Source organism: Neopsephotus bourkii, unplaced genomic scaffold, assembly GCF_033783945.1.
Source record: "Neopsephotus bourkii isolate Nb327-2 ecotype Australia unplaced genomic scaffold, CSIRO-AGI_Nbou_v1 NB_272, whole genome shotgun sequence".
NCBI classification, from domain to species: Eukaryota; Metazoa; Chordata; class Aves; order Psittaciformes; family Psittacidae; genus Neopsephotus; species Neopsephotus bourkii.
The window spans coordinates 1,219,214-1,247,133 of NW_026900781.1; the positions used below are offsets into that span (position 1 = coordinate 1,219,214).

At 40.9% G+C, this 27,920-nt stretch overlaps 4 protein-coding genes across 10 annotated transcripts in view; 2 read left to right on the plus strand and 2 right to left on the minus strand.

Moving 5' to 3' along the window:
- Window positions 1-44: 44 nt before the first annotated feature.
- Window positions 45-8,810, minus strand: LOC133208474 (probable 2-ketogluconate reductase). Of its 4 annotated transcripts, none has more exons than XM_061346350.1 (6): window positions 8,712-8,810; window positions 4,064-4,445; window positions 2,663-2,834; window positions 1,818-1,996; window positions 774-870; window positions 45-379 (listed from the first exon to the last, which is right to left on the minus strand). In XM_061346350.1, exons 2-6 carry the CDS (start codon window positions 4,440-4,442, stop codon window positions 223-225), a joined length of 984 nt encoding a protein of 327 aa, XP_061202334.1. In that variant the 5' UTR covers window positions 4,443-4,445; window positions 8,712-8,810; the 3' UTR covers window positions 45-222. The 4 variants fall into 4 exon arrangements, with proteins under 4 accessions (XP_061202334.1, XP_061202332.1, XP_061202333.1 ...); XM_061346348.1 differs by lacking the exon at window positions 8,712-8,810 and adding an exon at window positions 7,860-8,140; XM_061346349.1 differs by lacking the exon at window positions 8,712-8,810 and adding an exon at window positions 5,343-5,551.
- A 463-nt stretch (window positions 8,811-9,273) lies between these two features.
- Window positions 9,274-17,940, plus strand: TXNL4A (thioredoxin like 4A). Of its 2 annotated transcripts, none has more exons than XM_061346358.1 (4): window positions 9,274-9,415; window positions 9,649-9,822; window positions 16,096-16,199; window positions 16,894-17,940. In XM_061346358.1, the coding sequence occupies exons 2-4, from the start codon at window positions 9,670-9,672 to the stop codon at window positions 17,063-17,065; spliced, it is 429 nt and encodes a 142-aa protein (XP_061202342.1). In that variant the 5' UTR covers window positions 9,274-9,415; window positions 9,649-9,669; the 3' UTR covers window positions 17,066-17,940. The 2 variants fall into 2 exon arrangements, with proteins under 2 accessions (XP_061202342.1, XP_061202343.1); XM_061346359.1 differs by lacking the exon at window positions 9,274-9,415 and adding an exon at window positions 10,935-11,012 and having other exon boundaries at window positions 9,685-9,822.
- Window positions 17,941-20,071: 2,131 nt separating this feature from the next.
- HSBP1L1 (heat shock factor binding protein 1 like 1) lies at window positions 20,072-22,551 on the minus strand. The gene is made up of 4 exons (XM_061346248.1): window positions 22,395-22,551; window positions 22,111-22,170; window positions 21,106-21,201; window positions 20,072-20,077 (listed from the first exon to the last, which is right to left on the minus strand). Exons 1-4 carry the CDS (start codon window positions 22,434-22,436, stop codon window positions 20,072-20,074), a joined length of 204 nt encoding a protein of 67 aa, XP_061202232.1. The 5' UTR covers window positions 22,437-22,551.
- The window catches only part of SLC66A2 (solute carrier family 66 member 2), a 74,951-nt gene continuing 68,137 nt past the window's right edge, over window positions 21,107-27,920 (plus strand). For all 3 annotated transcript variants that reach the window (XM_061346354.1, XM_061346356.1, XM_061346357.1), the window contains exons 1-3: window positions 21,107-21,201; window positions 22,111-22,176; window positions 22,398-22,496. The gene's annotated coding sequence lies outside the window, so the exon portion shown is untranslated. The remainder of the gene's footprint in view (window positions 21,202-22,110; window positions 22,177-22,397; window positions 22,497-27,920) is intronic.

Consider the following 27,920-nt stretch of genomic DNA (forward strand, 5'->3'; position numbering starts at 1 on the left):
ATTCACTGAAATAACAAACTGAAGACATCAAAGTGCATAACTGCTCAGTTTAAAATCTTCAAACAAATCCCTTTTATTACTTCCACTTTATTTTTCAGAACTGTAAATAACAGTACAGATCAAGTCTAGTGAGATGACAGCTTTGCAGTAATTTAAAAGTGGTACTGTAAGATATAGTGCTTTCCCATACATATGAGATTTAGCAATATCATCTGTCAAAGATCATTTGGGAAACACTTCACTTGGAATGGGTTGGCCATTGAGAACAGCCAGCATATTTGCTATTGCTTCTTCTGCCATCATACGGATAGCTTGGACTGTTGCGGTTCCAATGTGAGGGGTTATGATGATGTTATTTAATTTTAATAATGGATGATCTCTGCAAGAAACAGAAACAACAGAATGCGTTACACAGGGAATTTACTCGGCAGCTATCCCATGCTAGCTGTTAAGAGCAGAACATCAGGAAACAGCAGTGGCATGTTGACATAAAAGGGCTACAAGCCCTCATAAAAGAACCCCATAAAGCTGTGGGAAGCTTGCCTACCCATTTCTTCTACCTTTCTATTGGTATTGTTGCCTTGCCTGTCAGTTAGGCTAGCAAAGAACTGACGGGGGAAAGATGAATAGTTTGTCATCTGTAACAGTAAGACAGGCTGAGGTTTTGCCCTTAAACAGTGAGAGGGACTCCCCATAGAGGTCAAGATTTGGCACCCTTTGGCACACAGTTTGAAACATTTCAGATTAATAGAACTGAAAACAGGTTTATTTACCTTGGCAGAGGCTCAGGGTGTGTCACGTCCAGAGCAGCAGCCCTAATAATCTTCTTCTGGAGAGCTTCTACCAATGCATCTTGATCAATAACTGCACCTATATTGAAATGAAATCTTGCTAGCATGATGAGTTAATGAGCATGTATTTACCTGGAAGAGGAGAAAGATCTCAACGGTCTAGTGAGAAACAAGTACAGGATCTTTGTCTTGTTAGAAAGCATGTTTTTCTAATAACCCTTAACCAAACAAAACAGATTTAATTTATTAATCTTTAATTAAAGAAGGATTATCCAGTTAGATATAAGGAAGAAGTTCTTTACTGTGAGGGTGGTGAGGCACTGGAACAGGCTGCACAAAGAAGTGGTCTTCTCTATCCCTGGCAGTGCTAAAGGCCAGGTTGGACAGAGCCTTGGGCAACATGGTCTACTGTGAGGTATCCCTGCCTGTGGCAGGGGGGTTGGAACTAGATGATCTTAAAGTCCTTCCCAACCCTAACCATTCTATTATTCTATGATTATGGTCCACTTAATAAGGATTTTCCTGGGATGTGACCACTTTCAGTGTCTTCCTCATTTAGACACTGACTTCCTGTATTATAGACAAGCTTTCCACTCTTTTCTCTCTGCTTTCTTTACTGAAACTATAATCTCTCTCATATGCTTGTTCAGTGCCAACAGATCTGTAGTCACATGTGAGGTTTCTTTTCTTCATAGCTGTGTCAAATGAAAATTATGTTTTTCCTTGTATCCCATTCATCATCAGTGATGATAAACCTTTCAGTTATTCTCAATGAAAAAAAGCGCTGTCTTTAGTATAATGCTAAGATAGCAGAACAGCTACTGAGTATCCATAAATTCTATAGGACCTTTGAACACTTGGCATCTGATCTATGGAAAGTCATTAATTTGTAGACTGACAGTTACTTCATGACTCAAAGAGTACAGAGATACCACAGACTGGGGTTGGAGGGGGGAATGTCAATATAATCAGAAAAAACACAACCTTAACTGTGCAGTCACAAACAGTGCTTTTAGACTGTCCTACCTCGGCTGATGTTTATTAGTGTAGCTGTGGGTTTCATCAGCCCCAGCTCCTTTTTCCCAATCAGTTTGTGAGTCTCAGGAGTCAGGTTCACAACCAACATAACAAAGTCAGATTGCTGCAGCAAGTCTTCCATCTTCTCACAGTAGTGGGCACCAACTGCCTCTTCCTCTTCCTTTCTCCTAAAGGAAAAATGCACACACGCCCAAACTGACACAAGTACTTCTAATTGGCTTTAACAATCAATCAACCCTAGGAGAAATAAAGAACAGCATAGAGAACAAGAGGGTTTAGGCCAAGGTAAGGAAGATATTGAAAGGTATAGATGGTGGGAGGATGTGGGAAGGATGTGAGTTAAAAGGAGTGGTGGGACACTGAAGGAGTGATATATGTGCAAAGCATGTAGGCAGTATCAGGCATAGAAGGTTGGGGATGCAGTCAGAACCCACTCTTCTCACGGATCTATGCCAGTTTGTTCTGATATGATGAGTGATCTGTCTGGGCTGAGGAGTGGGTGACTGGCTGGGTGGGCCAGGGATCTTGCCAGAATCCTGGAGTCCAGCAGGACAGGAGACACAATGAGGGCATAAGGCATGGTTGGCTTGGACATCTCCAGAAAGGTTACACTTCCCCTGTTCCAAACTGCCATTAGCTAACCAGGGAAGAGTCAGTGAAGGAGGCAAAGGGAGCTACTTCCCAAGCAAGGAGCCAAAGTGAGGAAGTGGTGGCATGCTGGTAATTCTCATGCTGCTTACAACTATCACAAGTGTCTAGGAAGACCAGGGATACAGAGCAGAGCTGTGGCTTCTGTTACAGCCTAATTATGTGCAGAAACTACATGTTTTTACCTCCGGTTCCTATTATGATACAGGATCTTCATGTTGAAGGCTCTGGCTCTCTGAGCCACTTTGTACCCAATGCTGCCCATCCCGATGATCCCAAGCGTTGCTCTGGTTACTTCCACACCCAGCCAGTCAACAGCAAAACACTTCGTGTCTGGAGAAATTGCAATCTGGCAGCCTGAATGTAAATACATACTAAATGGGTACAAACCGATCATAAACGTAGGCTTGAAAGACAGTTTCTGACCATCACAGCAGTGGGGCTGTGGGACACCCCTTACAAAAAACCCTTGCTAATTCTGACCAGTTTATAGAAGGGCCTGAATGGTGCCATTCCCTGCAGCCAGGGCTGGAATCAGTAACACAGGAGGGGTGCTGTGATGAGTACTGTGCTAGGAGGAACTCTTCTGTGGCTGGAGTATTTTCATGGAAGTTCAAAAATACCTTCTTTGACACTTAGCACCCTGCAAGCATTGACTTCATTGGGGTGTTTTTTTGGCTTTGGTAAATTTCACCAATTCTCTCCTGTTATCACAACCCAAAGCAGCCCTATTGGTTTGAATAGATGTGAAGGCTGCAAATTCCAGCTTAGCCAGGGATCTCAATAAGCTTTTCTATACAGAACTTGAGGTCCAGCAAATTGCAATAATGAGAAAACATAATGAGGAAGAGGTGTTACTTCATGCTCAGGGGGGGAAGCAGCAGTGCCAGAAGGACTATGAGTCCCTGAAGATAGAGGCAACCTCTTGTGATAGCCTCTACTGACACCTTCCTTTCCCTGAAAGGCATTGCATAGCAAGGTCATGTGGGGAAAGGACCTATCTTTGAGGACACAAACTAATGTCGGTGGTACAGCTTGGAATAACTTTGTCAAAAGGATTATGAGCTCTTTCAATAATAGTGCTGATGCTCTCCTGGAAATACAACCCATAGGTTTAGAACAACTCTTCACAGAAGCAGGAAAAAAATGAACAGTTATACTAATTACTGCTCTAGAGCTGGGGACATGGCCATTAATGCTTTGCACCTCCCTGTAACGCCTAACCCTTGTTCCTGCAGGAAATGGAGAAGCAGTGACATTTGATCTGGGTGTCATTTGTATTCAGTTTTTACTGCTATAAGGAACCCACCCAGTAAACACCCAGAGAAGAATCAAGCCTCAGACATTATTCCAAACAGGATATCACAGGTGACTTTAAAGTGCATAATTCATTTACTCTTGTCACCATTGCCTTAAAAAAAAGAAGTGGGACACAGAAAAAGCAAACCCTCTGAAAATGGAATCCTCGGAATATTTTTTCCTTGTAAAAGCACCCCAAATATTGATTTGGGCAGATCATCTGTTTCATAGTGAAAGTGAGATATACCAAAGAAGTAACTAAGATCCAGGAAAATGTAAAACATTACCTTCTACTAGTCTTCTGGCAGAGGCCAGCATCAAAGCCATTGCCATGTCTGCTGTTGGGTCTGCCACAGCACGTGGGGTGTTGGTCACTTTTACGCCAAAGTTATAAATCATTTTCAAGTCTAAGTGATCGACTCCAACCCCAGAGTTTCCAATTACTTTTAAATTAGGCAGGCTTTCTAGAAGCTCCCGGTCAATAGTTGGCCTGCACTCAAACACAAAAACAGACTCGATTTTTTTGCTCATTTCCTTTTTGTTTTCAAGAAACTCCTTCATGGTAATAAGGTGAAAGTGTTTCTTCAAAAGCGCTGCAAGATTTTCTAGCACACCATGAGTTCCCCCTATATCCACAATCAAAACGCCTGGCAAGTCTTCTGCCATGACCTGCAACAGAGGAATAGAAGAAATATTCCTGTGTTTAGGAGAACACCCTTAAAGGAGTGATGCTGTAGTGATAATTTGAATTCACATCTGTAAGACAGGAAACTAATGGAATTCAATATTGCTTTTAATGAACAGAATAAATCCACAGTCCCTTGGTACTAGTGGTACATTAGACAACTTCCCAGTGTTTTCACTAACTGCTGATTTAAAATATAACACCAAGGAATACCCATCCATGCAATCTAAACTCAGTCCTACAAGGTGCTCTTCTCAAACAGTTTCATTTTAGTCCTGAATCAGTGTTGATCTTACACAAATCTAGTAGCTTCTCAGCCTTATTCCCAAATTCATTTCTATAAGCAGTGGTATGAAACAAAGGCTGATAGAAAGTTACTCAAAATTTCTTGCCTATTGATGATACTTGGTGAAGCTGCAGATAGCGTAGGGAGGCACTGAGGCTCAGCTGGGTCTGACAAACATCTGTCAGGAATGGGTTAAGCCTAAGAAATGTGCATGATGAAGAGCCAGCTACCACACTACTTGCCCTTCAATGCTTTAAACACCTGGATCTGTACTTGAACTTACCTCTTGCAAAATTTAGCATACCCATGCCTCCATGCTGAACCAGTGGGGAAGAACATGTGTTAAGTACCACTGACAACAGAGCTGTTCATACTATAACTTTTCCCCTACAGAGTTGTTTAGAACTTTACTCCTGCTCTATGGTTTTGAGCCTAGTCCTCTCCGCAGTACTCAAGCAAATGTATTGTATGCTGCAATAAGACAGGAGCTCCACAGATAGCCATATGCCTAATTAGAGGTAGCCCTTACAGCTACAAAAAATGGTAGCTGAAGATTTGCTGCATGTCTTAAACACAGCTGTACTTAATTTCTTACAATTCTGTTTGCTGTGCTCCAATCACTTTAGGACTCTATCACATACTGTGTTGTAGACTTGGGTCCAGGACACCTGACGCTGCTCTAACAGAATCAGAATAACTTTTCACAAGTGTGCTGATTTAATCTGGGCACACAGTGCTGGGCAGAGATTTTCTGCTGCATCAGTCCTCTCACACAAGCCTTCACGGAGTAACCAGAATTCAAACCTGCAACAAAAAGTATCAGTGCATATTGACAGTTTCTGACAAATTGTATTTTCCCTTTTCCTTAGCAGACTCAGTGTTATCCCAACTCCAGCTGTTAAATGCTTACAACCTCAACACCAGCAACACCGCTTCTTTATCCTGGCCCTGACCTGCATTTCTGCCCCAGTTCCCATCTGCTGCTATAGATGGGCTAGAAAGGGCCTCCATGTTAGGCCAGGTCTGCAGTTCACCCTGAACAGTGTCTCTGGTAACACTGGTTCTGAACAGCAGCAAAAAAAGCAATGAGATGAATAGTGCAAGCATATTGCAAAAGAATACTGTGTTCTTAAATATATCTATTTCTTGCCAACCGAAGTATGCTGAACCCACATATGCTTGTGAAAATTGTGCACATTTCCGCATCCGTAATCTGCGTTATCTTTTACAGTATTACACAACATGACCTTACAAGGATAAATTAGAGAGTGAATTATGCACAGAATAAAAGACAAGATCTGATGTCATACTGTGAGTGTTGTCCAGCTTCTTGATAATCACAACCTGAGGCTCCTGCAGCAAGTTACTTAGACTGGACATCAACTAAACCTTACGCTATAAGGCAGCACTGTATTACACCATCTGCTTTCATCACCACTCCTCCACTACACTACATCACTTACGAAGGTCAGAGTTAGATCTACATTAATTTTAGAAGCACTTCCTAAACTTCACAAGCAGACAAGGTGATCCATGAGGAAGCCACAGTGCAGTGCAGTGATTTGGAGAAAACTCCAGGAACAAACTTGACAACAAAGTTTTCAAGCTGACAAGCAGGTATTCTTCACTGCGGCACCGGGAGACATGGGGGATAGCTCCTCCTAAGGTGTGTCTCTGTTAGCCACTGGGCATACATACATATTCATGAGGTTATGTATGGATTACATTATTTCCCAGAGCATTCCCCGCATGCGTACAAAATTGTGGTGGTGGTCTCTGAGGGTCGTTTACTTCTTCCAACAATCTTCATCACTTCTGGCAGCCTTTGAAGCATGCGCAGTAGATGCTTATACCAGCTTAATTGGTTTGTTAGCACCACAGAAATAATAATCCTCCTATCCTCCTACTTATCAGTTAGTTTAACCGTAGCCCATGCTGGACACCTGCCATTCCCAGATACTCCCTATCCTTGCAACCTGTCCTTCTAGACTGTTTTTCTTAAAACTACGTCAACTATAACGATTTATCTTGTACAAGAATTCTCAGTATGTTCTCTAGCTGTACTCTGTTTTTTTTTCTATATATAAGGCACCTCAGTAATTTTCCATTGCTACTGTTATAAAGCCATCAAACTTAACGTTACTTAAAACTGATTCTAAAGGTTTATATATTCCATTTTGTAATTTTGTGCCCCCCCCTTGTCTCAGCAGGAAGAGCTGCTTTAGCCTTAAACAAACCAGATGGTGCATTAGAAACAGGCTAGTTGAGCGTAACTGATCTTTCATTAGCACAGACATACTAGTTCACCACAATTTCTGCCGTGTTTGATGCTCACATGAGTCACTAACAGGCTGCAACTTTGGGTTGATTCGGAGAAAACTCCAGGAACAAACTCACCATTAGAGTTTCAAGTTGACAAGCAGGTATTTATTGTGGCGCCGGGAGACACGGGGGTATAGCTCCTCCTAACGTGTGTCCCCGTATTGCCATGCAGGCCATCCTTATATAGTTACTGGGCATATTACATCATTTCCAGACAGTTTCCCGCATGCATACAAAAATGTGGTGGTCTTTAAGGGTCGTTTACTTTTCCCAACAAGCTTAATTAACATTACAGACATAGCAGTCATCCTGCCCTTCTACTTAACGGTTAGTTTAACTGCTCCCATCCTGGACATCAGCTACTCCAGGATACTCCCCAGTAGATGTTTACACCAGCTTAATGGCTTTATTAACACCAAACATAGCAATCATCCTGTCCTTCTACTTATCAGTTTATCTGTGTCCACCCTGGACATCTGCTAGTCCCAGATACTCCCCATCCCCAGGTCCTGTTTTTCTATTCTGCTTTTCTGACACCTTTTGCACTAAGGTCTGAAGGACCTGAAACTGTCAGCTACCTTCAAGCACCGCAGTTATTTTCAATTACAAAGCCATCACACTTAACATTGCTTAGAACTGATTACTTTTTGTGCTTTTGCGCCTCCTTGTCTCAGGTTCAAGAACCGGAGTTCTGCTAGTCCAGGTACAATCTTAAAAAATTATTGACAGCAGTAAATTAAAAACATTTAAAGGAACCTTTTAGAGGTAAGGGGGCTCTCCAGATACCAACCTTGGTGTGAGAAGCACTTACTGTTCGTCCTCCAGCACTACATGAGTATGTCTTGTACCTCTGTCTGTAATCCACAAGACTTCTCCTGTGACAGCGATGTCCATGAGAAGCAATAGCGGGATGAATACATTTACAAGCCAAATTTGACTGGCCAAACATCAAGGGAATTGGTTTTAACAGACTGAATGCTTTGCTTCTGAGCATCATTACTCAGTTATGGATGTCTTGTCCAGTGTGCTAAATGTAACACCTGTTAAGGATATGACAATTTGGGTTTTGGACTAGTATCTGCAGTATTGCTAACTCTCTTCTTTAAAGCTGTTGCTCCTCAGTTTCTATTTACGTAAGATTATATACTTCCATGTATGCGTACATCTATAATCATATGTAACACTGATATAATGTATGTGTACTAAATTCTGGTGCTTGAATGGCAGAGAAAACTTGAAAAATATGACTCGGATTGAGCCAAGTGACAAATATAAAGGACTGCATTCAAGTATTAACTTCAGTGCTAACTGAAGTGGCCTTACTTCTTTTGTTGAGTGTGACTTACCACTTAACTTGCAGATTTGTTGACTAGCACTGCTGTTATCACATGAGCAACCTGGTCTAGTGGAAGGTGTCGCTGCCCGTGGCACGCGGTTGGAGCTGGATTAAGCTTTAGGGTCCCTTCCAACCCAAACCACTCTGTGATTCTATGAAATAAACCTATGCAATTTTCCCTAGCTGTTTCAAGTTGCATCCAATAGCATACGTTATCCAGAATAAATCCATCCCACTAACTTCTCCATATAAGAAAGTAAATTACCTAAGTAACCACCGCAGAATTAACCGGGGCTTGTTTCTTACTTTCTGGTGTCCCTGACGCAGCTCGACTGAAGCGCAGCCGGCGGAGCGGGCAGCTCACAGTTCCGGATCCCAAAGGGGCACATCCGCCCTGCCCCTGCATGGTGGAGATTAGAATTGTAGAGTCATAGAATGGTTTGGGTTGGAAAGGACCCTTAAGTTCTTCTACCCCCTGCCATGGGCAGGGACACCTCACAGTAGAACAGGTTGCTCCAAGCCCGGTCCAACCTGGCCTTGAACATTGTCAGGCATGGGGCAGCCACAGCTTCTCCGGGCAATCTGTGCCAGCGCTTCGGCACCCTCACAGTAAAGAATAACAGCACAGAATAACATACAAGCTCTCCAGAAAGCAATAATCGGCCTGGGATGCCCAATCTTAATAGTCAGCTCAGTCTGTAACCTAACGTTCAAATGTCCACGTTTCGCTGCCTATGACTTCAACTGAAACATTTACCAGTGTGTTCAAGTACTGACTATTTGGTGGTCCGAGCCGTTCTACCACCCCCCCGCCCGACACCACACTTGGTCCGGTCCAAGCGGCCTCCCCCGCCCCTTCGACGCGCTCTGCCCCGCCCACTGACGGAAACCCCGGCCCGAAAGCGCCTTTCCCAGCGTGCCCGGCCGCAGGAAATGCATGCGGTCACTTCCGCTTTCTCTCACGTTGTGGCTCCGTCGTCCCGTTTCACCGAGAGAAGGAAGCCCGAGGGGTGCGGCGCGTACGGCGTGCGGCGGAGTGGGGCGGGCCGGGGGCAGGGATGGGGGTGGGGGGACTCGGCCCTGGCGCCGGTGGCCGCCGACGCCTCGTAGGGGCCCAGTGAGGTGGCAGCACTGCTGTGGTGCGGCCGCTGAATGGAGGGTTAGGCCTGTGGGAGTGTGGCGGGGGTGCCGTGCGAAGGCAAGCCGGTCTGTCAGCTCCCGGGCGGTCGCTGTTGTCCCGCAGGCTCGCCGCTAGTCCTGCAGGATGTCGTACATGTTGCCGCACTTGCACAATGGCTGGCAGGTGGATCAGGCCATCCTCTCGGAAGAGGACCGAGTCGTGGTCATCCGCTTTGGGCATGACTGGGACCCGACCTGCATGAAGATGGACGAAGTCTTGTACAGCATTGCTGAGAAGGTAAACTGGGGCTGTAACGTAAGGCGATTGTTTTCTGCGCTTCAGTGTTTCAAAGGGTTTATACAAAGCCTGAGGCAGGTTATAACTCAGTTTCTGGAAAGGTATTCCAGCTTTAGGAGGCACCGAGAAAGCTGGTTGATTGATTTTGTGAGCGACTCCTAAAGTCATTGACTACTCTGGTGTTTGTAGTATTGTGGGGAAATGAGTGTTGCAAATTCTGAAATTAAAATTGCCTGTTAATCATCATTTAATGAACGTCAGCATTCAAGCAGAAACAAGTGTTTGATAGCAGAACTGCCGTGGTTCTAGATAATGCAGCACTTTCACTTTACAATGAGAATGTATAGTAGCTTCTGATTTCCATTTAAACAACGTGAAAAGTTACTTTCATTTTGACTCTTAAAAATTGTGGCATCCAAAAATGCACAGGAAGATGTCGATTAATCTGTCAGTGATAGTATTCATGGAGACAGATGGCATTCCATTGAGTTGCATAGGTTGAATTAAATTTTAGGAGCCGAAGTCTGAATCTGTTTTCAGATTGAAACCAAATGCCTGCTGAAAGCTGATCACCCACATAGGGAAGGTAGATCTTGAAGCAAACTTGAACTATTAACATGTAGAATTAGCTATAGTTTACCTTTTCATGTATTTGGTAAAGGTTTTGCATAGTAATAGATGTAGGAAATTGATAGCTGTTCTTTAACTGGGTCACACAGAAAATGATGAAAAAAAGCCAGTAACTTGGATAGGAAAAGGAGTTGACTATCTTCATGTAAAATTGTGTGCATACTGCATAACTTGATATCCAGTTATTTTTGTGGTGTACTCCTTCCTGGTTTAGTGCTGTTTTTAAATAAATGAACATCTGTCTCGAAATCCCCTACTATGAAAGATCTAAACCTATAGCTAACTGTTAAGATGGATTACAGTAAGGAGTTGTGACATGGTTTGATTTAGTTTTGTGTTTCATGTGTTGGGAGTGTCTTATGCTCAGGTACTGTAAGTATCTTGGCAGGTTACTTGGCAATTCAGCAGACATACTGGCAGTTAGGGGTGACTGGGGGAAGAAAGAACAATATAACTTCTTATCTAAAAATCTCCCTCTGCAGAAATGGCAAATTAAAGGGGGAGATCCTTCCTCATCTTCTTGCTTACAAGCCATGTTTGGATCTCTGCTGTTTTAAAGAGTGAGTAAAAGTTCCAATTGTACAGGTGTTTGTACTAGAGAATAATACAGAATGTTAACATGCTGTAACTGCATGCTACATTTGAAGAAAGTGTAGCCATATTTTACATTTGTTACCATGGTGCAATATTCTTTCAATCTGCAGTGTATTTTGGGGTAGCAGTAATATTTATCTGTACTTTACAGTAGGAAAATGGTAATTTTTCAGTCTGAATCCTCTTTGGAGAAGGGAAACTAGAACACTGTATGAAAATACAAAAAGGTTTATTTTCACTGAAATGTACTCCACTTAGAGTTGAATGTTCTGTTCCACCTCCTGTGTTAAATGAAAAAGAAGCTAGGTTTCACTCAGTGTCAAAACAAATGACAATTATAAGATGTTAGATTTTTGCTTTGTCAGGGTTGCAACCAGAAAGCTAGGAATTAAGTTTCAGAAAATTCCTCTGAACACCTTTTTTAAAAACGTACCTTTTTTTTTCTTTTTTTTTAAAGAAAGCTCACAATTATAAAACCCTGTCCCCTGAAACACAGGGCTTTGGCTGCTAAATTACTTTAATACCACTTTTTTTTAGGTAATGTTTTAAACTCATGGTTTATCTAGGACTGAATACTGTAAATCGGATAACCTCTTGTGAAACCAGCTTACTTTAACCAATAGGTTGCATTGGGTCACTGTGGGTTTAGGGAAGATTGTTCAAATGTTCTGCTTTTATTTAACTGTAATCAGAAGCGTGAATAGCTGTGGCTTTTGCTCAGACATTAGTTGTGCCTCTGCCTTTCTGCTAAGGTTACATGAACAAAAAGAGAGAGGAAAAGAAGGGGGGCAGGGAGGAGGAAGCTATAAAAAAAAGCATATTGGTATTAGAGTTACTGGTGCTTATAATTAAAGTTGATCCATTTACTTATGTCTGTAGTTTTCAAAATTATTAGCTGTAAGCATTTTTCTCAGGTGTATAATGCCTTTCCCTTTTCCCCAGGAAATTTGTCACCTAAACTTACAGCAAAATCAGCAAGAAAAAAATCAAATAGATATGTACAGTACAGATTCTTAAGTTTGTACTGTGTTTGCAGCCTCTTTCAGTTCAGTAATGCAAGTCTGCTAGACGCCTTCAACTTGAATGTTTTGTTGCAAAGGCTAATCTCAGTTTTTGTACCTTTTTCTTTCCCCCCTTTGATTTGCTTGTCCATAAAGACATATAAACATAAAAAAAAATTGTCTGAAAACTGGTTAGCAAGATGAGAAAATAGAATCTTGTCTCAGATTTGCGTAGGTATTTGGTGTATATACTTTGGGCCATAAGGTAATGTTATGCTTGTGAAATTTGCTTCTAATAGGAGCCAAATCTTAACAACAACAACAACAAAGTATTACTTACCCCTAACAGAAATTTAAGGAAACTTCATTATTGTTGCCATTCTTCCTAGTCATTGATCGAATATTGCTGTAATAATCTCATGTTGTAGGAATGCACGAGTTCTTTTTTGAATGGCATTCCTAATGAAGAAAGTCAGGAGGGAAAACTTTGGAGGAAAAGTGAGATTTAGTTAATCTGGTGTATAATTTTTTTTCTACGTCTGTGTTTCCTATTTACCATCTAAGTGTGTGGTCTTTATCAAGATCAGACTAAAGAATCTGTATCTGATGTTAAGAATCCTATAGATACACTGTATTTTACAAGGTTAAGTACTTTCAGAATGAGTTTGTGTTATAATGTATTTGACTTCTAAAATGCCAGAAGATCTGTTGCATATTTTCTGAGCAGTAAATTTTTGGTTTATGTTAACAATGTTAATATAGTCTCAATTGCTACAACTGCAACTGCTTTTATTTAGTGCGGTTTGCTTGCTCCAAGTTGTATTTAATTCTTGTTCTGAGGCCTCCATAGTATATCCATAGTTATAACTCAGAACCTCTTAGCAGCCACTGCCTTGAAACAATAGCAAGCTTATTCTGTGTAAGAATGTAGTTTTTTGAACTGACAACCCTATCTGGGAAATAGATTCACGTCCCAAAGGATGGGGAGAGGTTAAGCTTTGGTTTGTCTTTACAGACTTACTAGTTCACATATAGATCCAACATACATGCAAGCCTGAATCCATAAATACGTAAAATTGCTTTGTTTAAAATGAAGCCTAAAGTAAAGCCTTGTGAATCAGAGCTGTATATGAAGCCAGCTGGGATACTGCTCTATACTGCTGTGAAGCTGTATAGATACTGCTCTATACTGCTGTGATTCTGTATCTTGGCTCTGATGTGTCTGAGACAGTAAATGTGTCTTCAGGCTGTAGAACTGGTCAATACTATGCAAAGACACATGAGTAGTTCTGCAGGGCTTGTCTTGTGCTGAAATAAAGTACCTCTTGGTAACAAGTCTACCCTGTCTGGCATGGTGACGTCACTAGGGTCACTGCAGTGCTTCTGCGTTACCTTTCTGTATTTAGCCTCTTAGCCATGTTTTTATCTAGTTCATTCTTAGGCCTGAATCCCAGCCTCCTGCAGCTACATATATTGGAGTGTTGCATGGCAAGACCCATATCACAGGCAACCTTGGCAGCCAGTGTCCAAACTCAACAAAGCACATTCTTGTGTTTAATCTTGTCAGATAGGGAATTAAGCCAGCAAGGGGGAAAGAGCAGAGCAAATTTTAAAAGTTCCAAATTTAAATTTGAGAGTCTGTATCGAGCTTTGAGGTCTGCTTAGATTTCATACAAGCTTTTTGAGTAGGCAACTGTCACCAGTTTCACTTCTATAAAAGGAGGTAGGAGAGAAAGAAGATTCAGTTAATGTCTGAGATACTTGGTGGTAACTTGTGTACGTGCTGGGCAGAGGTGATTTGAGGGATGCAGTCCTTTTGAGTAACTCACGTAGTATCTTAGACTTGAATAGTCTAGTTCTCTTTTCTAAATTCTTAGGCTGGTAGTGTTCATTGCTGGTGACAAGCATTTCTGATTCTGCAACAGCTCAACTAAATTAAATGTATAATAATGTAAAATTAACTTTAAAAGTTTTGTTGTTCCAGTGCTGTGTGGAGTACATAGTTCTTGGAAGTAATCTTTCAGTTTAGCAGTGCTTTTGTAGTGGCCTTCTGGTGCAACATATAATCACCTTGGACTAAACTTTCAGTGAACAGAGCAGGTCCTAAGAATGTTGTATTAATGCTTAGTTTAACTGAAAATTATTTTCTGATCTCCAAATTAAATAATTGTTCAAAGATTGTGTAGTTTGTCAGAATTGCTGAATGTGTTGTAGAAATTTCCCCACATGGCAGAGCTGGGCTACTGTTGCTGAAAATGCCAGCAGGATGGAAGAAAAAATGATAGGAGAAAATGAAAATGGCTCTTCAGGTTTTGGCTTTAAAAAATCCTACATTACAACAGCAAACAACCCACGCACAGTTATCTTTTGCCTCCTAAGGCTAACCAGGGAGTAACTTCAGTCACTTCTCAGCTAAATTGTTGACTCCAAACATTCCATTACATTTCTTAGAAATCTTTCATATAAAACTTTAATGGGCATGAATGATCGCTTCAGAGGGTGTTGTTATTATGACTAAATCAGATTTTCAAGGCTTTTCCTCTTGCCTGTTTTGGAACATGGCTTAAATGGGATATTTTCATTGGATTGACAGAGTCTAGGGTTGTAACTGGCTCCATAAAAGCATAGAAAAAGCATAAAAGAACTATTTTAATGCTGTTTCACATCAGAAGAAATTTTCCTTGCTAGTAATACATACTGAAGTGTGATGATTTTTTTATAATTTACCAACTCTCTTGAAGCAGAAGTCCATAAAAAATTATTTACTGATGCTTCTGGGCGGTTTGTTTGTTCAGGGCTTTTTTGTAACTAAACATGTCCATACTTTCTCAGTTAAAGTACCTGATAGGATGTTCATGTATAGGGTATACCATATATAAGATTTTTCTGGTGCAGCCTAATCCTGTTTTGTGGACTAAAATAAGACATCTTTGCCTAAGCAGAAGTTAAGCTCATCGTAGCATTTTCAGACATTGGATGGCATAATTAACAAGTGGGAAGTACTATGACAAACAGTAAGTTTGTCATAAATCTTAGATCACATGTGTTAATTTCAGGATAGTAATTTTGCATATTGAGATTGAAAGGACTGAAATTGTATTTGCATGCAAGTAAGGACAGGGTAAACAAAGTTGTGCAGTGATGGTATAATGCACGAGCATTTGGTAATACACCGTACAGTTAAATGCTTGTGCAATTTTAGATGCCTACTGACTTATATTTTAATATGTGTGTTAATTTCTACTGTACATGTATGAGCCAAGTTTAGAAACGAAAACTTCCCCTACTTCCACTTCAGGTCAAATATTCTACATTTAAGAAACAAAAATGTGACACAGTTTTGTTTCTGGAATTAAGACTTTAACTATGACATTAAAGGGGAGGGATTCTTGTATGTTTACTCAGTAACTGCAAAACAAAAGCCTGTTTTACCAGAATTGCCCAGAGAATAGGTTCTCATCAAGATCTTTTATTCATTATTAATTACATTTTTAAGCTCTGTTTCTAGCTTTACACCTCAAAAAAGCTGTTAGGTTTTATTATTAAATTTATCAGTTTTATTTTCACTCTAAGAGTCTTGTTAAACAAATCAAACGGTTTAGAGGAGAACAATGCTCGAAGGTGGGCACTAGGGCATTTTAGATCATTAATTTTCTGAAGTCTATAAGCAGCTAATGACAGAGGCAACATGTGCCAGCTTGGCTTGCACAAAGCAGTTATTCTACTTGTTTAGAGCTGCGCATGTCACTGCAAGGTCTCTGTTATATATAAAAAGGGCATTTGTTTCTCTGGATACTGATTTAGCATAGTATCTTTTCAGTTAATGATGGATGTGAAATGAACATCTTGGCTATATTTAAGAATATTTTTTATGTTAATTGGTGGCTGTGGTTCAAAGTAATGGCAAGTCTTCTGTTTACTGTGATTTTATGACTTAATAATTTTGGAAAAATAAGGTGCAGTAATGAAAGTTTGTCTTTTAATTGGTAGTAAAAATAATCAAAAGCTTGGTTGTATAATACTTTCATATTTCCTGTCTTCTGTTTAGGTAAAAAACTTTGCTGTTATTTATCTTGTGGATATCACTGAAGTACCAGACTTCAACAAGATGTACGAGTTGTATGATCCCTGTACCGTCATGTTTTTCTTCAGGTACATGATGGTTCTAGAATGTAACTCAGTTAAATTTTTGGTGTGTCAAATTCAGTTTTGCAGTAAATAATTTCTAAATGCATATTAGTATACTGATGTTTATATTTTCATTGCTCTACAAAGAGAGTAAGAAAATTAAATAGGAAAATGGCTTGTTTTTCAGTTAGCTTAGTAACAGTGTTTTAATGGTAGAGTACAAATTATTGATAGTGAAAGCTGGTTTTGTTATCCATTATTTTGAGTTTTAAGTCTGAAGCTCCCCTGTATAGAATACTGCAGTAATATGGCAGTCAAGCATGTCAAACTTGCTTTAAAGATATACCCAAAGCATTAAGTTGTTTTTGGTGCTAAAGTATCTACATTGATGAGCCATAATGTACACCTGACAAGTGTAAAACTCTTTGATATTAGACAGTAGTGAGTAATAAATACAGGCAATGAGGAATATGCTAAAGCATAATTGCACTGGGTAGCAATCTTGGGGGCATGTTTGCAGTCATTATTCTAGTTTTACAAATAGTCAATTTGAGTGGCAGGAGTGGCAGCTCTTTCTTTGAGATGATTTTGCAAGCTCGTTTATGTTATAAGGGCTTCATCTGAATCCTACAAAGTGTTCTTGTGGGTGATAGAAAGTTTCTGTCTGAATTATAATACAATATTAACTTGCCTTTTTTTTTTTTTTCTTCCTCTAAAGGAACAAACACATCATGATTGATTTAGGTACAGGTAATAACAACAAGATCAACTGGGCAATGGAAGACAAGCAAGAGATGATTGACATTATAGAAACTGTTTATAGAGGAGCCCGCAAAGGTCGAGGTTTGGTGGTATCGCCAAAAGATTATTCCACTAAGTACAGATACTGAGGTTTCTTTGGGGCTGCCTTTTTTCTAAACCCTACATCCACTTAAGTTTATTCTTGTGTATGTGTGTACATATATATATATATTAAAAAAAAGCAAACCTACAACTTCTTCAACTTTGAGCATATTTTGAATTATTTAAAAATTTTGAATTCCATTTGGAAAAGGAGAAGATGTGAAGCCTGGATCTGTCTGAATGCAGTAGTACTTGCTGTAGATTAATTTTGGGTTGGCTTTTCCTTTTTTTTTTTTTAAAGCTTAACTCTGTGGTGTCCTTCTGGCATTATGTATTTTTGTACCTAAAAGGCTTGTTTGCAGAAAATGATTTCAACTGGTTTTGGTTTTTTTTTGTTACATAAATAGATGATAAAACTATACTACAACTTTTTATAAAAAAATAAAGTGAATTCCACTTATTCACCTTAATTTTCTTTAGATAATTAAATTTGAGAAACAAAACAAATTTAATTGGATGCAAAGTCATAATTTTGAAGATGAAAGCTCATCACTTCTGTTGGAATGTTCTTGCATAGTATCTTGGTCTTCTGTATCCACTAAAAATAGACTAAACCACTAAGATGTATTTATTAATATTTAGCTCAGAGGAAAAAAACCTCAGAGAAAACATCTTCCATGACTTTGCGTCCACGCATGTGCCCCAATCAACGAAATTGATCTGTGGTGATGGACTTCTTCATGATAATTATGCATATGGTAGTAATTTTGAAGTATTTAGTAGATTCTACAGTGCCGAAGGGTAATTGCAGTTCTGGAGCTGGCTGCATAGTCAACAGCTGAAGTAAGGATGAGCTGTGCTTTTTCTTATTTGACCTCTGGTTTGACTGATGGTATACTAAAATGCATATATACCCATGAGACTTGGATTTGATTACACTGTGGCATGTCTTTTAAAATTTGCATTTTTGACCACTTTAGTTTTTGTGGTAATGGAGCCAGTGTTGTTTTTCTAACTGATACATGCATATTTGTGGGATGAAGAAAAAAAACAAGCCAGACTGTGCAGAAAGGAGATAGAAACTGGACCAAAAGCACAGGTCACAAGACAAAGCTCAATATGGATTTGTTTGTTTGGGGTTTTTTTTTTTACTGTAAAGTTCATTTTTTAGAGGATTTAGACTAAGCTGAGGAAGTAAAATACAGGTTCCCAATTTCTGTTTTAAGTTAATCTGATTTATAGTTGCTATTAATTATGAAATCATTTATGTTGGAAGGGACCATCCAGCTCCCAGTCAAAGTAAATCACACTTGATCAGGTTGTCCAGGACTGTGTCCAGTTTTTAATATCTCTAAGGGTGGAGATTCCTCAGTCTTTCTGAAAAGCATGTTCTGCAGCTGGAGCACCTCTGTACTTGAAAAAAAGCGTCCCTTGCATCTAGCTGGAATTTTCTGCATTCCCACTTGTGTCTGTAAAACACCTCCAACGAGAGTCTTAACTGTTCTCTGTGCTCTACCATAGGGTAGTTGTTGCCAGCAAGAAGCTACAGCCTTTTTTAAGGCTGAACTACTGGCATTCTCTCAAACTTTTGTATGCTTTGTACTTCATCGTATCTTGATGGCTGTCTGTTCAAATTCCCCCCATAACAATATGTATGTTGAACTGGGGAGCCCCCAAACTAACACAATATTCTGGGTATGGTCTCAAAGGAGTTAACAGAGGGGAATGTCCTGCTGGCTCTGCTTGTGCTGATGCTGACCAGCATGTGGCTGCAGCCCAAGGCACTCTGCTGATTCGTGTTCAGCTTGTCTGCTAGACTCCTTTCCTGCTGCACGCCAGCCAGCCTCTCACAACTGCTCTTCAGCATAAGCTTACCCTGTCCTGGAGGGGAGGATTGCTACTTGCCTTTGAACTTCATGAGGTTCCTGTTGGCCCATTCCTTCAGCCTGTCCTCAAGAATTTAATCCTTCCCCTCCTCCTCCCCAGTTTGACATTGCTAGCCAATCTACACCGATTAAAGCACCAATGAGAACGAGTTCTTTGTATTAATGAAAACTCTTTCATAGTAACACCTGCTGAAGGTTTAAAAAACATCCTTTATTTGTTGAGGTAATATATTTCTATTTTCTTCAATTTCTATTCTAATTTCTTCAATTTTTTTATTCTACTTTTTTTTCAATTTCTACATTTGTTATAAGAGGTTCCTGTTAAATTTCAAACAAAAGCTTTCCTGCAAAAAGTGCCAATGTTTTGGTGTACAAGAACCTTAAAGTTAGTGCAGATTTCCTATTTCCTTTGATTCTACCATGTCTGTTCAGGACACATTTGGTAACTAGAATTCTTTATCTATGTCAAAGCCTTTAAAGTAGGCTTTTCATCAAAATGTCTGATGTTAAATAAATTAAATTGTCATAATATGCATACCTAGATGATGTTACCTGCACAGGTGTGCACAGCTTTGAGTGAGCTTGTGAAAACAGCTGTACAACTGATCTGTGGAAATACTGCCATTTCTTTTAGTGCAGAACAGGCTATATGCATGGGACCTTTGAAGTTTTGCAAAGACACCATTGTAGTAACATCAAATAAGGTACATTATGTAGTGTAAAACATTTAAAGAAACATCAAAATGGCACATGCAATGGGAAAAGTTTTGTCATAGAAGCATCTTGTTACTCTGAGAACACTTAAAAAGGCAACAAAAAAAAGGAAATTTTAATATTATTGAAATAAATGAAATACATTTTCATACATTGGAAAAGTTGGTGACTGGACAAGTTCAGTATACAGGATATCGTTTTCTATCCAAAATAGTGTTTTTGCCTTCCCTGAAACTAACTGTTCTTTATGACAGGAAATACGGGGTGCCATTTAGATGAATAAACTAAGCTTTCTACAGGACAGTAGGTTTGATGTTTTTTTTTTAAAGAGGTAACTATCATGACATGATGCAAGCATGTTTTCATTAACATTTTTGATGTCTAGCAGCACTCATTGTGAACTCCTCAGTCCAGTGCGGTGCTATTCTTTGTCTTTCTTGATCACATCCCATTTCATTGCTGCAAAGAAACAGTAAGTAGGTTAGTGATTTAATTATTCATGAATGTGATTCAGCATAAAAATAGGAAGATCTCTGTACAGTTAAATGCATCTTCAAGGATTGGCTTTCTGTATTTCTAAAAATTATAGCACAAAAAAAAAGCATCAGAACAAACAGATGCTTAAATTACTTTAGTAGATTTACATGCTTGTTTTTGACTGGGTAAGTAGTCTCCAAATGACAAAGAGTAACCGATATGTCAAGTTTGAATCAGGAAAGCATGCCGCAACAGGCATGACCTTCCTGGCGCCCACAGAACACGGAAGCAATACTGTCTTGTAAATACTAAGCACGCCAAGACATCCATCAGGGAGTGAGTGGATTACATTACAACAAATGTAGAAATTTGCAGCAGACAGTGATATAAAATCCAGCACGCAATCCTGAACTTGTATTACAGACTATCTGGGAATACCACTGAAGTTATCCTTGCTTCTTCCACCCCACATCTTAGCTGCTGCAAGAACAAACTACTGCTGTGTTTGGGGTGAATGTATTTAAGTGGTGTTCTCTGAGCCACGCTGGGAAGCTGAAGTGGGTTTAAAAGCAAAGATACATAAATTTATACCAGTGAGAATCCTCAGCTAGGTTAGCTTACTTGAGGGCCAGGAATGGTGGGCAGGAGTGCTTTAAGCAACACATTTTATTCCAGATGTACAGCCTCAGTTTTGTATTTGGGATTAGTATGCACTACCCCATGTATATGGCACTCAGCTGGAAGAGATGCAGCAAGCTAGTTTTGCTTTTGAAAATCTAGTAGCATTCTTTGCTCTTGGCAAAACGAAATCCAAAATACTTACAATTTTGGGTTTTGTGGGGTTTCTTTTTTGGTTTGTGTTTTTTTTTTTTAATTGCAGTATACTTTAAAATCCAAGTAAATAAAAGGTACGATTAATAAACAGTATTTTCATGCTGTGAGCTACTCATAGTTCAGAACTAAGTGGAAATATGTAAAACACAGTAAAAAATAAGTTACATTACTCTTACCCCTTCATCGGTGTTTTCTATCCCAGCCTCTGTCATCAGGTCAGCAACATGCTTCTCAAGGTCATCAATGCGCTCACCCATTTCTTCCAGTAAAATGTTAAAGATAACTTTTTATAAACCTAGAATAAGGTATATTTTGTGTTGTTTTTTTTTTTTTTCTGTGAGAAAAACAAGCAGCTTGCTTCCACATATTTCAGCCACTTACGTTTAATGCAAGATGAAGCATGGGCAAGGTTGTATGCCCACTTCCTCTTGCAACAGGTAAGAGATAAGCTTTTATGTTCCTCTTTTCAAATGCCTTCCTGTATTCATTCCCAGGAGCGAGCTGGAGTATTTTCTGTGTAAGAGATTGCTTTCTTTATGAGGAACTGTTTTAGGTGATTCCATGCAGCCAGCCTACACAGAGTATGAGTGCTGCTCATATTCTGATTACATAAAACATTATGCTCATGTTCATAAATCATAGAATGGTTTGGGTTGGAAAGGACCTTAAAGGCAATACAGTTCCAATCCACCTTCCACTAGATATTCTGATCATATAAAACATAATTATTTTCTTGCACTAAAGCAGCCACTTCCTGAAAGGTTGAGTTTCAGGAAAAATGGGAAATGTAATAAATTCCCCATTTCAGAAAGCAGAGGTATTTTCTGCAAGTACATCTAATGAGCAAGCTCAGAGTGCTTTCAGGTATGATTTTCTCCTTTTCAGGGCTCATCTTCCTGTGCTCAGGAGGTCTTCAGGGTCTACTAAGCGTAAAGGGAAAAAACGGGCTTTGGGGGCAGTTCGTCTGTCTTTACATCATAGTACTTGGCAACATCAATTATTACATTTTAATTTGATGGGTAGGGAAAAAAAGCTCGCCCGGACATTAAAAGGCAAAGCTCCTTCTCACATCAGCGCGCAGGGGGAGTACCAGGCCCGGTTCAGCGGGGGAGCCGCAGCCGCAGGAGCATGAAACCCGTCCCGCAGGGCTAAGTAACCCGGCCCGAAAGGATATTTCTCAGCGTTATCTTTTCAGTCAGAGCTTGGAAATTCTCCTGCAGCTGATACAGCAGGTTTTCCGCCTGCGGGTGAAAAAGAGAAACACAGAATGCAGCGGCCCCGAGGCGGCTGCCCCGGACGCGCGTCCTCCCGCCCCTCTCCGCCGGCTTCCTGCCCTTCTCCGCTCGCCTGTCTGGGAGGACTCGCAGGCGAGGCGGCCCCGGTCCCGGGCAGACGCCCACCCAGACGGAGCCCCACAGCAAACGGCGCCCCAGCCCCGGCCCCCGCTCCGCGCCGCCGGGCTCACCAGCTGCGAGAGGTCTGCGCCCGGCGGGTCGGCGGCCGCCATCGGCTCCGGCTCCGAGCCGCGATCCACCGTCCGCCTCCCTGGCTGCGGCGGGGCGGGCAGGTGAGTGCTCCGCCTGGAGCCGCCGGCAGGACAGGCAGCAATGGAAGGGAGGGGAAGAGGGTGAACCATTAAGCCCCATTCCTTTATTCCTAAAGAAATCGTAGTTCTGCAGGGTAATAACTAAATAAGGATGTTGGGGGTTTGATCTTCAGAGATCTTGAAGTCGTGCGATTTCATGAAGTGAAGAAAAATGCTTGTCTACCAGCAAAGTTCAAGTTTGGTGTTTTGGTTTTGTTTTAAGGTTTGTTTCCTTTTTAACATGTAATTAGTTTTGCAACACAGAGTGGTAAAAACACCGTAGGTGTTGGAAGTTCCTTGCACCGGGATGTCTGACGAGACAAGTCCGAAGGCATCAGCGCAAATTGGGCGGTGCCTGTTGCAGTCGAGCTTGCATGTAGGTCATCTCTGCTTTTGAGTTTCACCGCATAAAACACTCCTGGTGCATCTACTGCAGAGGTGTTTTGTTGCGTACACAGATGTGCCAAGTGCCGCAACTGTTGCCTAGTATAAAATGGAGATGTTTTTAATTTACTGGGCTTATATAGTTAGGAGGGTATTGCTGTTGGGCAATAGCTTTCCTTAGCCTATTACGTTATAGATACACCAAACATGTAACAATGCTTTCATCCACAAATTTTCTGAGTTAGAAATGACCTCAAATACTGGAAGTTTATCTCCTATAAGCCTACCACTTAGAATCCTTCTTAAAAAACTTAATTGTCTCCTTTCTTGACCTTCCCCACCTCATTTGGAAAGGCGTGTTAATCTCTATGGTGAGGTTTGGCATCAAAGCCAACTTCTGCATTGCTGCCTGTGTTCTCCTTTCTGCATCCTTATGTTCCCAGTCTTGCGGATTTTCCTCTTTGTCTTTCTTATTATAGAAAGAAAACTCGAGCAAGTTTTGTACAGCTTGAGTGCTCCAGCAGTGTTACTGCTCTAGAAAGCTAGATAAAACAATTTGAACAATAATAGGCATATAGATATGTTTTGCATTAGTATGTAGCCACATAGCTGCAACCACATAGCTTTTTTTGTTCTGTGGCATAAATAAGTAACAGTTGTTGCTTCTTATCTGTTTATTCATTTTTAATAAGTCTAATTTCTCTTAAGGCTAGATAGTAAAATTGTACTATTTTTCTATTTTTACTCCTGATAACCTGTCTGCTTGTGTCCAGATACCTTGAACAAAGTCATAGAGTCCTAATTGCAGTGAAGAGCTTGCAGGGGCGAAGAAACAGCTGCAAATGTGGAGGAGCAAGCATTACACAGCCAATGAGTTTGCAAGAATTGCACTGAAACTTTGTAGTGCCACATTTTATCAGTGCCTAGGTTAGAGTTCAACTGAAAACAAACATTACTTGGTAAAGGCTTTTTGTAAATAGCTCCTCTTATTTGTGAGGAAGGTCAGGGGGGTTGGAGCAAAATAACATGGTATCCAGCCAGCCCAGCAATGGAATAATTAAGAGTGAAGGAGACTGAAGGCAGTATTTCACCATGCATTTCCCCCTCCAGAGCTCTGGTTTTTACTTTGTGGACTCCACAGCTAATTTGAATGGTCCTCCAAGTTCAAATCTTGAGCAGAATTAGACAAACGGTCTGCAGTTGGATTTATGGAATAAAAATTAAGTGTCTGTAAACAAAAAAGCCTGTCATGGAAAAGTCCCAAAGTTCAGAAAATGTAAGAGTAGAAAAGACCAAAAAGACTTTGCTTAGCACTTAATTTATTTAAAATAGAACTAGTGCTCTTGGTTTTGCCCTGCTGCCATCTTATTTCCCCCTCCTCAGAGGGCTCTGTTTTTCAGCACTGAGCTGTTACATGCGTTTCCAGGGTCTGAAATCTGGGAAGATGTGCCATATTTTAAAAGCAGTAAACCATGTTAGGCATGCATCCATGCACTAAGGAAAGCCAACAGCTGTTGTTTCAAAAGCAGAGGTTTACCTGAGAACCAGTAAACAACCAGTCTTACTGGTGCTCATGAGAGTATCTACTGCAAAAAGGAATACTTTGTTTACTGAAAAGGTACCAAGAAGTTCATGTTGACAATTAATACCAAAACAGGTCTTGAGGAACAAAAGCAAAGATTTGACAATATAAATTAGTTTTCCATGGCAAAACATGGCCTATGCTAGTTTCTTCCAGTAAAAAGCTTAGACTTTAGAAATGTTCAATTTACATATGTCCTCTTGTTATGAAGCACATTAAGTAAAAATAGGAAGTAGGGTGACCTAGAGGCTGGGGAGCCATCTGTTTCCATCCTATTTCACAATCACAAGGCTGTACTGTAAAATCTTCACACTGTGCTTTTATGCTGAAATGATACCCAAAGTGTGTTTCTCTTGCTCTTTCCTAGGGAAATTCCAGTCCCTCCAATGCTGGAAGGAGGACAGGAAATAAAAGTATGTTTAAACATTTATAGTCCTAAGCTTCAAGCTCAATGACACTGCTATCCAATGCCATGCTGTAAAAGCCTGCGGTGTGGAGTGATAAAAGAATTGGTTTGCAGAAATGCATTGCTCTTACTGTTTGGATGTTACATAAAGTCTCTTCCCTCTTTGCTGACAAGTAAGATTTTATACACCAGGGGTCAGGAATCCTTTTGTCATGTACTCCAAGCTCTGGCCTTCTTTGGAATGGATGTGAGGACAGAGAGGGCATCTTGGGGAAAAAAACCCAACCCTAATATTGCATGTGTGGCAGGAAAGGAAACAGGAAATTTAGTCATGGAAGGAGACAAGGAGGCAAGTGTTCCTGGGCCATGTCAATTGTAGAAGGTTTTTCTAAAGAAAAAAAAGGGCTAAGTACAAGCTTGTTCTTGCACCACAGCTATGGTATTTCTGCTACCAGATTGTAGGGCTGGGTCATTGAGTCATGCTGTGCTTGGTCTTGCCCTCTCTCTTAAGAAGCTTCTCCTGTGTCACTTTGCAGTTATTGTTCAGAGGGACACAATGTGCAGAAAAAGTGTCTGGCTTTGCCAAGTCATCAGCTTTTATATGCTGGAATCCCAAATGGTGCTGATGGTTCTTGCAAGCAAACTATGAACATTCACCTGTTTCTCTTGACTCAGCATAGTGTAGTTCACTGAAAGCTTGTTCCACAGGAATACTCACTGGTGAAGACATCGCTTTTCTTTCATCTGGTAACATCAACAGAAGTAACAAGTTGCTGTTATTTAAGAGGTTAGAAAGATGTGGTGAAATGAATGCAAATGCTTCAGGCATGGGGAAAGGGCATTTGGGTCAATGGTGCCTGAACACCCTAGTGCTTCTTTGAAAGACAAGTCATTTGAGGTGAATATTAAAAGCTTGGGCGTTTGTGCATGGTTCAGATTTCAGGCTCTGTATCTTTAAAGAGAAAAGGGTAATTCCAGTGGTCGGGAAACCTGATCCCTGATCAAGGTGCTCTGCCTTCAGTGAATGAGCTGCTTTCTGAGACTGTTGCTTACCAATTCTTACTGTGAAACTTGTTCAGTCAGCCTCTTTCTGCAAGTTTCTCCATAAATAAAACTGACAGGGTTAAGGATATTCCTTATCAGAAGTTCCTTGGGGGTACTATGGATATCATGTATCACGAAGTACCTGTAACAGAAAACAGGGTATAGTTTTCCCTTTAGTGTTCTGCATTGAGGATGAACTGTAAGAAGAGCAGAATGGCTTTAACTACAAAGGGTGGTGTGGTGGCTTCCTTTTGCTCTCTGAAGAGTTGTGCGTAAATTGTGGCTGTGTGAAATCACCTCTCTAGCTGCTGTTGACTGAATTATTATATGGCAACGCAGAAATCTCTGTTTCCCAGGCATGGCTGGTAAAGAGGTGCTACTTCCCATGCTGCTTTCTGCCCCAGCCTTGCACCTTACAGCCTTTAGACAATGGAGGTAGAGGAGTTCCCCTCCTAAAAGGCTACAGGAGGGAGCTGGAGGTGTTTGTCCCCAGCAGAAAAGGGAACAGGGTCTGTTTCTCCATCCTTGTAGCTCACTGGTGGCATGCCTGACACTGGATCTAGAGGATGCATTCAATCACCCTGCAGTCTTACTCTTTATGCTGGGTGCCATATGTGCACAGTGGAGCTTTCTTGAAGCAAACACAGAGTGTAACAGGCAAGGCTCTGCCTGCCCTTGCTGTGAGGGCAAGACAAGGCAGCACAAGGACAGTGATCCAACCCCATGTGTTCAGACCCCACAGCTTTGTGTTGCTCTCTTCCAGGTGCCTCATGGTCCAGAGCAGAATGTGTTTTGTACAGAGAGATTAAATGTGGCCTGTGGCAGGGTGTGTGATGGAGAGAGTGGTTTTCTACAAAATTTGGTAAAAGAGCCTGTGCTGGAAGCTGGGCAAAGGAGTTCTTCTTTTCAGAAGCTGTAAAGAACTGTGGCTGGTTTTCTGTGAGCAAACTGCACTACGTTCATGATTCCTTAGAGCTTCAGAGATAATTTATCCCAGAGAAGACAAGTAGAGTGTTTCTGGTACATTTTAAATTCACTTTGAATTACCACCTTACCACTTACTGTGGTTGCAGAAAACATGGGTGAATTTGGGCAAATACAGGAAACAGCTCTCAGGAACGTCACGTGTAGGATAAACAATTATATACTCTAACAGCAAGGTTTGAATCAGTGAGCAATGACAGTAATACAAACCCCCAAGGATGTGGAAATCTGATTCTTCGGCTATTTTTGTTGGGAGAAAAAACTTGTGCTTTTTTGTCTTCCTTTGCAAATATGCTTTTAAGACCGAAACCTTTGCTGACAGTGGTCTGCCTGATTCACTTGCTTTCTTCTGCGAGACATTTGTGGCAGAGGGTGGGTGCTGAGGGTATGACAGGTATTCTATGCAGCTTGGCTGCTGTAGGAGGCCCTCCCACGCCTACTCTGTTTAGTGCTAAACATGGTGTTTGCCAGAAGGAGTCTTGTGTGTGCATATTCCAAATGTGCCTGGCAAAAGGCATTTGAAATGACAAGGACATAGAGGGACTGGAGGGTGCCAAGGGATGCTGCCAGCATCGGCTGGCACAGGTGTCACATGGGCAGAAGAGCAATGGAGATTTGGGCCTCCACAGCCAGGGGAAGGGCTTCAGTGACATGGGCTAGTGGTCTGACTCCAGATCAGAAGGGGATGTGTTCAAAGCACTTTTGGTGCTTGCTGAAGTGGCTCAGAGGACACGTGAGTATGTTCAGCTCCTCTCTGGAATCAGTGTTCTATTAGTCAAAAAGGACCTGTAACTGCAGCTCCTTGGGGTTTCAGAAAAATCAAAACTGCAGTGGTTGTGTCTGTCTCATCTAGATTACTATCTTGGACTCGAGTGTTACTCACACAGTAAAGTTGGGCTTTGTTTCCCCTTCCCTTCCCTTTGGCTCCTAGTAAGGGCAGCTAAAATTTGTTTTGTTCCATTCTTCTGTGTAGAAGTTGTTCTTACGAGTACCTCAGATGTTGAGC

What these genes read in the sequence shown, in the direction of transcription:
- HSBP1L1 (XM_061346248.1), bottom strand. Translation starts at nt 22,436, where the DNA reads ATGGCGGCCGCCGACCCGCCGGGCGCAGACCTCTCGCAGCTG. An exon ending in GCGCAGACCTCTCGCAGCTG is followed by an intron (nt 22,171 to 22,394) that starts GTGAGCCCGGCG and finishes TTTCACCCGCAG; the next exon opens with GCGGAAAACCTGCTGTATCA. An exon ending in CTCTGACTGAAAAGATAACG is followed by an intron (nt 21,202 to 22,110) that starts CTGAGAAATATC and finishes GTTATCTTTAAC; the next exon opens with ATTTTACTGGAAGAAATGGG.
- TXNL4A (XM_061346358.1), top strand. Translation starts at nt 9,670, where the DNA reads ATGTCGTACATGTTGCCGCACTTGCACAATGGCTGGCAGGTGGATCAG. An exon ending in TGTACAGCATTGCTGAGAAG is followed by an intron (nt 9,823 to 16,095) that starts GTAAACTGGGGC and finishes TCTTCTGTTTAG; the next exon opens with GTAAAAAACTTTGCTGTTAT. An exon ending in ACCGTCATGTTTTTCTTCAG is followed by an intron (nt 16,200 to 16,893) that starts GTACATGATGGT and finishes CTTCCTCTAAAG; the next exon opens with GAACAAACACATCATGATTG.
- LOC133208474 (XM_061346348.1), bottom strand. Translation starts at nt 8,066, where the DNA reads ATGATGCTCAGAAGCAAAGCATTCAGTCTGTTAAAACCAATTCCCTTG. An exon ending in TAAGTGCTTCTCACACCAAG is followed by an intron (nt 4,446 to 7,859) that starts GTTGGTATCTGG and finishes CCTCTGTTGCAG; the next exon opens with GTCATGGCAGAAGACTTGCC. An exon ending in ACTAATAAACATCAGCCGAG is followed by an intron (nt 871 to 1,817) that starts GTAGGACAGTCT and finishes ATTTCAATATAG; the next exon opens with GTGCAGTTATTGATCAAGAT.